The sequence below is a fragment of the Anguilla anguilla genome, chromosome 13 (genome assembly GCF_013347855.1).
Source record: "Anguilla anguilla isolate fAngAng1 chromosome 13, fAngAng1.pri, whole genome shotgun sequence".
NCBI lineage: Eukaryota > Metazoa > Chordata > Actinopteri > Anguilliformes > Anguillidae > Anguilla > Anguilla anguilla.
In genome coordinates, this window is record NC_049213.1 from 29,584,855 (window position 1) to 29,596,986 (window position 12,132).

The 12,132-nt window shown below is 40.8% G+C and overlaps 1 protein-coding gene across 1 annotated transcript in view; it reads left to right on the forward strand.

Annotated features, from left to right (window-relative positions):
• The first annotated feature begins 10,243 nt into the window (after positions 1–10,243).
• iqsec1b (IQ motif and Sec7 domain ArfGEF 1b) overlaps positions 10,244–12,132 on the forward strand; it is a 178,385-nt gene continuing 176,496 nt past the window's right edge. Inside the window, exon 1 of the mRNA XM_035387609.1 lies at positions 10,244–10,697. Within this exon, the coding sequence (XP_035243500.1) occupies positions 10,414–10,697 (284 nt within the window). The 5' untranslated portion in view covers positions 10,244–10,413. The remainder of the gene's footprint in view (positions 10,698–12,132) is intronic.

The window sequence follows — 12,132 nt, forward strand, 5'->3', positions numbered from 1 at the left end:
ATTTTATGTTTCAGTTGAAAGACTTATATCCCTTTCCCCGAAGACTAGTTTTCTCTATTGTTTGCCTGTGAAAGGGAAGGACAATGGCTAAAACACATACGTGAAAGTACTTTGGAGTCCTAGTTCCCCATGGAACAAAACAAAATGTGTCTCACTTTTAGTCAACTGACTGTTATTTCAGTTATACTACATTTCTGTAATCCTTACGAGTTATCTGTTTGATTATTTTTTTGCCTCTCTCAGTAACTCTGTTTGTTTTGGATCAATGAAACTCCCCTGGGGTACCGACATGGCCCATAAGCTGTCTAACCCTCACTCTGCATTCCCAGCACGCAGGCATCCTTAACGCTCGTGTGGAGGAATCCGGCGTTCAGTCCTGCATCTCTCTCCTACAAAACCCGCCGCGCATCCCCACTGCCACGGTCACCACCCAAACACACTCGCCCAATTCCCAGCTTCACGCAACCTTTACCGCGCAAAACCGGCAGCTTATTATTGACCTGCACCCCTCTGGTTCGCTGAATGGATTATTATTGAACTCGCATATCTCTTCCTCCGCTGTCCTCAAATAAATTGGTCTCAAAGCGCACTGTGAAAATCCAATCACCAAAAAACATTTCACGGCACCTCTTTGTAATGTTACCGTAATGACATCAGTTTGTAATGCCAGGGATAACTCAGGAGGACAACGCTCAGCGGTATTCCAGCGTGTTTGGATGTCAGGTATTCAAAATGGCATTTGCTTGGCCCTTGTTTTAGTGGGGGTTTTTTAACAGACCTGTCAAAGTAAGCGGTTTACAAGAGCCATATGGCTGTGATTATGTCACCGTGCTTCTCTTTTTTTCCGTTGGCACGCTGTAGGTAAACACAAGCTTTATTGCCTGAAAATGAAGACCTGAAGTGACCTCTGTAAGAGCCGGTGTGCTATTGCTTTCAGCAAGGGTGGAAACATAACGTGAACCATCTTTATGTAGTTCACAGGAATGCTAGTTTAGATCCAAAATGGCGGTGCTACAGTGGATGCAGCAAAAATCCATGGTACAGCCTGCACTGTTAGCACGTAATGGATATTTTAAGGGAAAATATGATGGATAATACTATTATCTATTTGTTCGGTATCCCTAGGCATTGGCATGACTGAAGATGATTTCAGTATTCAGCATCATTCTGTGGTGTGTAAGTTCTTTGTATTTATGTAATACAAGGAAAGTAAATGTAGTCTTAGTTTACATTGTGAAAAACTTCATTCTGACAATTATTTCTTGAAATCCACTTGTAAAGAATTTGCATATTAATACAGTGTCTTCCAAAGCAAAAATTTTGAGAAGTCAATTTCAGCAGATATAATTCACTTTGTATTACACTACGCACGAAAAGATTATAAAAAGCAGCACAGTGAATCTACCCAACATATCAGTTTCTCTTCTATATTAAGGGGGTACTATGAATGATTTCATTAAGTTAGTTTTACTAGCAAAATACGGTCTTTTTTGGTAATTACCTCTATTGCATAGTCTAGTATGTATTTATTTATTTATTCATTTATTTTGCCTGAATGATTCCTGGGTCATGTTTTAAAACTAATGAAGATTATGAAGGAGGAAAACCACTCTTCACAGTCCAAGAAGCTGCTTAAAATAACACTGTTTCTATTTCCAAATAGCTTTGTATCTTCAGTTCATTAAATATTGTACTGTATGTAAGTTAATGTATGCATGCTTGCAAGCATGTTAGCAATGTTTGCAAGTGTGTGGGGTGTGTATGTGCACACGTATACATGTGACTAGTGTCTCTATGCGCACACATGCATGTCAGTGGTTTCTGTGCGTACTGTACATGCAGGTGTCAGTAGTATGTGTGTTTTTCATGAGTATGAGTGCATGTCAGTGGTATCGGTCTGCACATGTTTCAGTGGATTCTGTGTATGTTTGCATATGTGTCAGTAGTATCTACGCTGCAATGGAACAGCCACTCTTACAGCTTCTCTCTAGGATTTCAGTGGGGGCCCTATTAAGCACACAGCCACAGGTCCCTATGACATTGGTGCTGGAGAGCAGCCAGGCTGTAATGAGGCACACTCCAGCATGAAAGGCAATGGCAGTCTGTTCTTCTCCTTTATAGTTCCCCCTTCCCAGCAGGCGCAGAGACATAAACATTCGTCCCTATAGCTGACACATTTTCATTTTCTTTCCAAGCGTTTGAGTGCTCCACGTGTGCTCTCTGGGCAGGCTTTCTGGAGGCTCTGGGATTCGCTGCGGCTGTTGGGCGCTAACCAAGCGGCCCAGATCGCTAGCGTCCTATCCATTGTTCTACGAGGGCAGAGTAATTGGGAGAAGTCTGTATGTGATGTGAAACAGCTGGGAAACAAGATGTTTAGCCAGGGTGCAGTGGAACAGCTTTGTGGATTACTGGCCAGGGCTTTTAGTAGAGTGTAGAGTGACTGATAAGGATCAGCTCCACAGAGACATGTGTGTGTGTGTGTCTGTGTGTGTGTGTGTGTGTGCGTGTGTGTGTCTGTATCTATGTGAAGTGTGAGGGATATGAAACAATTTTAAAGATAGGAAACTCTGGTACCACAAGAACTTGCATGCGGTGAAGCGGGGATTGCTGTCTGTTTATTGTTGTACAGCACAAGACATGACTTAGAATGTGAAAGTAGCACACCAAACAAACTGACAGTCAATGGCTGCAGCCACTGGCTCAAAGCATTCAGCTATAGGCATGGACTGTTTGATTATTCCAAGTTTGTTTTATGCATGACTTTTGTGCAGTCTGTGTCATGTTTTGTGCCATATTACAAAACAAAGAAAGTTGTTTACCTACTGCTTTATAATTCTCATTGTGAAAAAATAACTCTAATACTTTATATGACTCCAGAAGGAACATGTACTTCATTACTTTAGAATACTCTAGCAAAGTTTATGTTCACTTAAAATTTACTGTGTATGGCTTGTTCAGTACTATTATTTGTCAAACAGACCAGTTGGACTGATTTATAATAGGTAATGTCATTGAATGCATGTTTAAAAAAAATTCAGCTGTGTGATTTCTTGTGGTCAATTTATGAAGATATGTTAAAGTACACATATGATTTTTAACTCCAGTATTTCGTTTGAATTATATAGTATATATTCACAAATAATACATAAAATTATTTAATTCACTTTTATTCCCAACAGTAAATTAAACAAGCTTGAAAAACTAGCCACAGTCACTTCTACAGTATATTGGTAAAACACTGTATATGGTAGAACTGTTAGCAGGCATGTAAACCTGAATGAGGTGATTTCACTGTGTGACAGTACTTTTGATCTCTAGGGCCTGTGGTGCCATTCAGTACATGGGTACTTGTCTTGATTCAGGACAAACAGCATAGGGTAGAAAAACATGCCAGGAACAGAGACATTCCAATAGAAACTGGCCAAATGCAAATTGGAGCAATGCTGTGTTTAGTGGCCGGGCAAATATGAATCTGGTTGGGCACAACAGTTGGCAGAGAGCGCACATGTGCCTGAAATAAGGAGAGAGAGTACCATTTACATTGCCTGCAACTGGTCACAGGTGGTGTGATGGCATTGGTATCACAACTGATATTAATATAATCATATGATATGTACTGATACTGGGCTTGGCACCTGGTTCCATATGTATGTGATGCTACTCTATCAGTGACACATGACAGGATAGGGCAGGAGATTGAATGCAGTGCATCTGAATAAAACATTGAGGTGGAAGCAGAATGACAGCTTTGTGTGATGCCCCTTTTTTCTGATTAAGGAATAATTTGACCATTTTTCAATGTTCTTGCTGGTTAGATCAATTCTGATGTGGAATTATTGTATTGTTTTAATTCTGTTTGGTATGGATTTTATCCAGCACGGATATCAATAGATGTGGGCCATGGTTTTAATTGTGGTACATGTCACAGCTTTCTGAATCTGAAAATATAGCATATGATGGACATGCTGATAGATAATATTATAGATAGATATTTACCCATACAGCACAGGCAGAATGTCAGAGGTTACTAATGGGTTTTAAGACAAACACTTCACCTTCATTGCTATGCTCTTTTTGTCCATTCGATTACAAGAACTGTATCTAAGCTGGAGAACACCAACAGCCTTTCTGTCTCACTTGACGTCATGCAAAATCTAAAGAAGTATCAGACTCACTGACAGAGACTATCACTGGCACTCTGTTCCTTCCTGTGAAATTTACTATGTGAAGGGTTTCCAGGCTATAAATATTTGAACTTGCGCTAGTACAGGATCTGGAACGCTCATCTGACTGCAACGTTTTGGTGGGGAACAGTTCGCAGATTCTCTCTCCCCCAAACGCCCGGGGCTTTCTGACACATCTTACTCTTGGAATGACAGACCTGGCTCTGGGGCCATATGGTTAAGATTGCAGCGCTAATGTTGTAGACTTTAATTCACAGCCCTCTCAACTCTGACCAGTCAGGCAATGAAAAGATATGGACGCTGGCAGCCCTGAACTAGGCGCATTCTCCTTTGTCACACAAGAGACTGTCAGCTTTACTGTTAAAGGTGATGCCGCAGCACACAAACAGGACACAACTGACAGATTCCCTGGCTTCCTGGCAGTGATACAGAGCTGTCTGAAAATGCATTGTCAGCCAAATAAAAGAACAGATCATGCATTTTTTTCCTCTAGTAAGATCACAGCAATATGTACTGCTTATTCACCTTATTTGCCACTTGCTTGCTCATTTTGCCTCGACTAAAAAAAAAAATGAAGTTCAGAAAATCAATACCCTTTCAATGGGTGTGGAATACATAAGGATGCTATTAAGGCTGTTGTTTATTTGCTGACTTATTTATTTTGCTTGATTACAAATGCCAATAATTAACACTGAGGAAATATAAGTATGCAGTAGGCAGAAATAACCAGTATTTATTTAAATAAAATGCTATATAAAAAACTCAAACGGCAAAATGAAATAAATAGCCGAATGGGCTAGAATCTAGCTATATCTGAATAATATAGAGACCTTGTTATATTTGAATTTTCTGAGTTGAACAAATATTCAAGTCACACAATTAAAGCTGCTTTTGAATGGCAGGGTGAGGTTTCCTCAGAGAATTTTCACAATGCAGTGATTCACACTCGTTAAGCTGAACTGGTATTTCCCTAAAGAGCTGGTCTGAATTAACCCCTTGCTCCTTAGCACAAAGCAGTCAGGAATGATATCGTGGTACTGAGGCTGTCCACTGTTTGGCCTCAGTTTGACTAGTTTCAAAATAGTCTGTCAAAAACATGCTTTCTTCAGAAACAGTTCATTGTTCTCAATCCTTCCTTAACCAAATTGATTAAAAAATTTCATTAAAACCGGTAAATACTGCAATATACTGTAGCAATGAATTAGGCTAAAACGATAATGTGCAGATATGAGTTTGTCTACAAACGGTGCAAATATGGGCCTATTCCTTTGTGTTTAACCTACTTTTGTGTATTAACTGTGGGCAACAATGTTGGAGGTTTATGAGGATGGGAGAGGTAAGGACTGCAGGCGGAAACACAGGGACAGAAGGGATGCTTCTGGACGGGTGTTCCTCTGGGCCACAGCCTGCTCAGGCAGGCAGGAAGGGCTCTGTAGTGGCAGAGCGAAGACCTCTCAGATAATGAGGTGACAACAGAACACCTCCTGCATGTTGAGTCAGTAAATGAAGCCGTGCAGGTAGTCAGGCGGGTGCCCCCGGGCAAAAACGCGACAGAGAAAAGGAAGCGGCGACACGGGGAGACACGACGGCAGCGAGAACAAAGAAATGCTGTTAAATGGAGAACGGCGCAGAATACTTTCAATTATCCTACACCTTGGGCTTCCTCAGTCCTTTAAAATTCACAGTAAAATAAAAGCTTTGCCCAGAATAAGTTGTTGGCTCAATTTTTGAGGACAGCTGTGTCAGTGACACTCCTCCCAATCAGTGGAGGACATTGCAGTAATGGGACAGGTATACACTGGCATTCCAAATTGGAGAGGAAAGGGTCAATATTAAAAAATAATAAATGTACATACAAAACTAATATATCAGATTGGTTAAAATGTTATTATTTGTATTTTTCCATAAGAACTGTTTTATTTGCTAAAGTAACACCATGTCACTTCTTCACTGGTACTAGTGGCTACATTTTCTTACAGAATTTCTTTTTCTTTTTCTAGACCTCTTTTCCAAAAAATAAATAAATAAAAATACTTGAAATTTAGCATCTTGAGCAAGACAAATGTGTTGTGGAGCCAAGCTCCAAAGTATCTGCTGGAATTCCGTTTGCTTCATGGAAAATTTACAGGCGCTTTACCCCATAAATCTCTGTGATGCTGGCAAGCGATCAGACCATCTCTTCTGATGAGCGTCCACCTCAGCGAGGGTCTAGCGGAAAAAGTGGTGCCTTTCAGTTCCCTCTCAGGGCACCAGAGGTGCCCGACCTGGCATGTGCCAGGCCCAGCTGTGGCATTGGGGTGGCTGCCACCTGGAGACCCACCTCTATTGTTAAAGCATGCTCCCCCAAAATCCTCTAAAGCACAGGTGTCAGAATGTCTTCTGGAGGTCGGGCCTAGAGGGTTGCTGTGTCTACTGGTTTTCCTTGTGTTTTGACACCAGTGGATTTGTTGGCTAAAGTTGGCTTGTTTTGTACAGTACATCCAGTTCGAGGGTTTATCCTTCACATTCGGTTACAAAGTATACAGCCTCTATATGTACCTATAGATTATGTACCCTTAGAGATTGTACTCTTCAAAATACTGTGTGTACACATTTTACATCCAGCTATAAATGATGCACCTTTTAGATCCAATAACACAATATGGACCCACATAGCAGATCCGACTATACGTTGAGTATGAATCTGTACCCTTTATAATTAGCCATAATTTGCCATACTCTTTCCATGTAGCTTCTGTGCACACACATTTACTTTGATCTACATGTGTGTAGCCTTTACATCCAACTTAAGATGTGTACCATCCACCCCACCTGAGTGTGCACCCTTCACAACAAGCTCTCATCTTTGGGTCAAGCTATACAGCACGAACCCTTTTATCACAACTACTGAGTATGCACATGGTATCCAGATGGACACCGTAAAAAGCCTCTGTGAAGAGACTGGTCCTTGAAAATCCATAGAACCATGGAATAACAGACTACCATGTTAACTGTAAGTAACACATAAATACAAAAAAAAAATACGTAAGTCATGTCCAAATTGAGGAAAAGGAGCAAGAAACAGAAATCGGTTTTCAAATCTTGGCTCGGCTCTCCCTGAGAGTGCGTGCAGGCTCCATCTCTGTCATCTTCCCCAAGCTTTGATGATGCTGACAGCCGCATGATCACAGACTCTGAAGTGTGAGTTATGCACATTATCTCATCTCTCTCTCGTTAGCGATGCAGCAGGGTCCACGCGCAGAAGAGGCAGACACAGTGTGCTGTCAGTCAGAGGGACAGACAGTGAAGCAGGGCACTGTCCCATCACCGTACATGCCTACTGTCAGTCTCTTCGCTACAATTGCCTACTCGCTTAGTAACAAGCCAGTGGATTTTTATTCAATATCAGGGAAATTTATAAAGTTATGCTATGTGTGTTACTTAACACAAACATTATGCAAAGAGTTGCACAGTTGACAACTGATGATATAAGTATATCACATGCTTATTTTGCATGCCTTTTCTCAGTGCATTGCAGAAAGAAAGGCATCCTTATTTTGGCAATGGGCAAGATGAAGTCCATGCACAGATGGGTGCAAAACAGCGCATATGGAAAGTTGTAAACTGACCCCAAGCCTCAATATGTAATAGTCCCTACTGTTACAGTTAGGCCCTCTCTACAGCAATGCCCAAGACTGTTGTCAACCACCAGAGGGCAATCTTTCAAAGTGCAGTACAGCCATGTAAAGAAACTGCAGAGCCGCACCTCCTGTATCCTTTTCTATTTGTTTTTTGACCAATTTCAGGCCCATAAATGAGCCGAATAGCTCAGCACTGATGCCATTAAAGAAGGAGAACATTAAACTGCTGTCACACGGGAGGCTTAATCACATCTGAGAAAGACAGAACTTTGCGTTGGTCTAAGACTTCATTAGTGCTGTGCAGCACTTGGTGTTCATGTGTTCAGCTGATGGAGTGGAATTCTATTAGATAAATCCAACAGCATGTTAAGAAATTCACCAGAAATAGACAAATCTCTATAACAATGTTACAGTAAATAAAAGACAAGTCAGATGACCCTGCTTTTAAAGTAACAGTATCACACCGACTAAACAGTTTATATATATATTACAATAAATTACTGGTCAAACTTTAACTCCAGAGGACATCCCTTAACTAACTCCAGAGTCCTTCACCCTCACTCCAAACAGAAGAATTTTTCAGTAATTCAGCCAGTCCCAAAATGCTTCTTACTGCAACTAATACCTGCCAATCAAAAATACATTTACACTGGGAAGAAAATGAATTCTGCTCACAGAATGTACTTCTGAATTGGGAAGACGAGAAAAACGTCCCAAAATCATTGCATTGATGCTTAAGCTTTTTTTTTTTTCTAAAGCGGAATATATTATACATTTTAATTATTTTATTTTGCCTCAAGTGTGAATACTGAGTAATTAAGATTTGAACATAGACTCGCATTTTAAAATACATCATTATTTTAGAGCTGTACTCTGTACATGCTGCCCTGGGATTTAAAATTGCAGCCATGATTAGCAATAAAAGATATCTGTGAGTGGATTTATATAACTGATTTTAAAACTAACTTCTGAAGCGCTGAAAGCACTACTTGATTTGCAGACATGTGGTAACGGAGGTACGTTGCTGACAAGCTCAAGTGAATACAAATCACACCAGCCTCAGTGACACTGAGATCTTCTGTCACAGGATCTGACATCAGACATCTTCCATGCTGCAGGGAAAATGCTTTATATAGTTCTGAATAAAAATGTGCCACACTTCACATCAGAAAACGCGCACGTTTGCACACTAACATGGCCCAACCCCATCCTTTGCTCCCTGCCTCAGCTTTACCTTTGCTTACAGTTTCTCTCGTCATCCTCCTGTTCAGAGAGGGGAGACTGTATTACTGCTGTTTTACATTCTGAAATGCCACAAAGGTGACACACTTATTTATTCCATGCTCATTCTGCCACTCAGATTGATTGATTGACGCATCCTCACATTATCATTTGATGAATTGACCAGGGCTTTGACATTGAAAACACTCATTGTGGAAATAAAAGAGAGATCGAGGAGGAATGAAGCAAGAGTGATGAATGGTTATGGAATATTGGGTGGAGCAAGGGTGTTTAGAGCAGCACGTCATAAACTCTGCTACTACAGACAGTCATGGGTGAGGGCTGGGGGGAACACAAAAACTATATCAATTATTGAAATTTGTGCATGTGTGTGTGTGTGTGTGTGTGTATGTGTGTACTCCCCAAACAGATGTGCTAAAAACATCTGTAGTTGTCTTTTTTTTAAAACAGGTGTGTCATTTTCAGACACTTTTTAGAGCCAGAGTAAAAGAACCAGAAAGCTTTCATGGACTAGCAAAAATAAAAAATAAAAAAATAAATGTACGAGACCCATCAAGTGGTCTTCTGGACAAAAGGCCAAGCACACATTTCAGGAAGAGAGTAAAATGAAAATAGCATATTTATCACAGCCACTTAGCCGGCCTACATACTTTAAATATTTTGAACAGGGGTCACAACCCTCAAAACATTCATATGTACCAATACTCACGCCATGTAAGACAGCAATAATGTAGCATATGTCAGAGAAAACAAGAAAAAGCCGTTCTAAGTAATATATCCTCATGTGCAAACTAAATAATCGAGTAGGCCTACTCGATTTCAACTGAAGTAATGCACTCCCAACTTGCAATAAAGCTTGGACAAAAACAATTATAAATTATGTATCGTATGCAGGTGCATCGTAAATTATAGCGATTTTAAAACGATACCTGTTGAAAGAATATTATTGATGAGGGCAAATTCTTATATTGTTGTATAGACTTATTTGCATATCACACCTGCTTTTCGTACATTAAACAAAACATTAAGACTAGTAAAATTTTAAGTAAAATTAAGTAAAATTGCTGGTGAGCGTCTTCGGTTCAAAACGATATTAAACGCCAATATGCAATCCTGAAGAAGTACGACGGAGTGGACATCCAGCAAAGGGTTAAGCGGGTTTCCTATCCACGGAGTGGTTTACAGAGGTTAGTTATTGTGGTGCAGAGCCTCTGGACGGCGCGCTGCTGCGGACAAACGCCCGACCAACTTCTTTACTCACCCAATCACCACCAAACATAAACAATGGCGGAGCGAAGAAAACACATCGAGTTGGAATTGGAGGGCGCCCGGCTATAGAGCGAGTAGTAAAGCTGATAGAATTTCAGATGGACGGGCACCGGAGATACCACGAAATGGAAAACCCGACCGAAAACCCAAGCAAGGCTGCGGAATATCTAAAGGAGCTCAATAAAATAATCGAGACACAGCAGGAGCTGCTGGAGAAGCAAAAGAACCGGATTGAAGAGCTTGAGCAGCAAGTGGCCGATCTATGCAAGGAAAACGCCTGTCTGAAAGACCAACACCAGCGGCACCTGGCTACTTGCAGACTGCAACAAGGCAATAGCCATCCCACATTAGGAGCCATCAAAGAAAATGTGCTTCAAGAAAAGTAAGTAATTTCCCTTTCCCAGGAGGCATGCCATTGCAAATGTGATGGAGTTATTAAATAATCACAATCGGTTACACAGACAATATCCTACATTAAAGACAGTGTTGAACTCCAGAACGCAAATCTACGAATTAAAGTCTAGTTATCGGTTGGGCAGGTATGAAACAAACGGTCCATACAGTAAGCAAAGCGATGAAGTGAGTTGGGCGCACAACGTTACATTGTAGGCTACTCACCATCATCCACAAGGAGAGCCATGACAAATACCCCAGGTGTTTTTTTTTTTTACTATAATCAGCCAGATACTTAGTATCTTAGTACACAACATTGAATTCTGTGTGTACTGACTGTCCACTCCAAATTGTAGCCTAAACCTTTACAACGCCAGGCTATGTATCAAGGTAGCCTAATAAATCGACTTGATCGAAAAGCATTGCAATGCCTTTTTAATGAATAAGAGAGCAGAGGGTCCTCCTGAGCGCGCCCTCCGGAATCCCCGGTAAATCACGGCGATAGATAGGCTATGTTTGGTAAATTACAAACGTGCATTCACCTAATGTTTTTCTCTACATCTCGTTTCTATTTCAGTTAGACAAGATCTTTATCCTGAAGGTAGTGAGCGTAAAGCAATGGCACTCATAGAAAACGAAAAACTCATCTGGGAAAGTGTCGACATTTGAAAAGAGCATAACATAGCAATAATTTGATAATTTTTGCCACGCTAAGTTTGTTTTACCAGAATAATGTTAGTGGTTGTATTTCTTTCTTCAACCCTGCTGCCAAACGTAGGCTAATTGATAGACTAGTTGTGAGTGGTTTTTTTTTCTTCTTTCAAACTGGTTGTGTTATGGCGATTTCACTGCCTTGACAATAGGCATTTTAATCACGCCAAACTTCACATTTGGTAGCATCTCTTTGTGGTACATAATCTTGGCTCTTCTTGGTGCTGCAGTTGTGTGCCAGGCTGCGGACAAGCAAGCAAAGCTGACATAGGAAACGGATCATCTTGTTTTACATTTGTATGAAAAACAAGGCTGACACCTTTCACAAGTCAGCCCTTTCCAGATTTCATACTGCCTCCTCGCTTTAAGCTTTGTTTTGTTTTACTGAAAATATGTTGGTCAAAAGTTTACGTTATGTTGTATCATCACCCTTCCCGGTGCATAGACTACTGGTCGTAAATTATCGCTCTAGAACAGAAAAGCACTGTGGGACTGGGATCAATCTCGGGTGTTTGACAGTGCACGCAAGCAGCGCGATAGCCGTATGCGATGTGTAACGGTAGCATATTGATTTGTGATGGTTAGTTAGCCGTGTGGAAATGTCAAACAACCATTGAAAAAAAAAAAAAAAACCCAGTTGACCCGTCTGATGTGTTGGTCGTGCGAAACGGTGTTGATTGGTCTTTGAAACGGTGAAGATTACAACCGTCAAT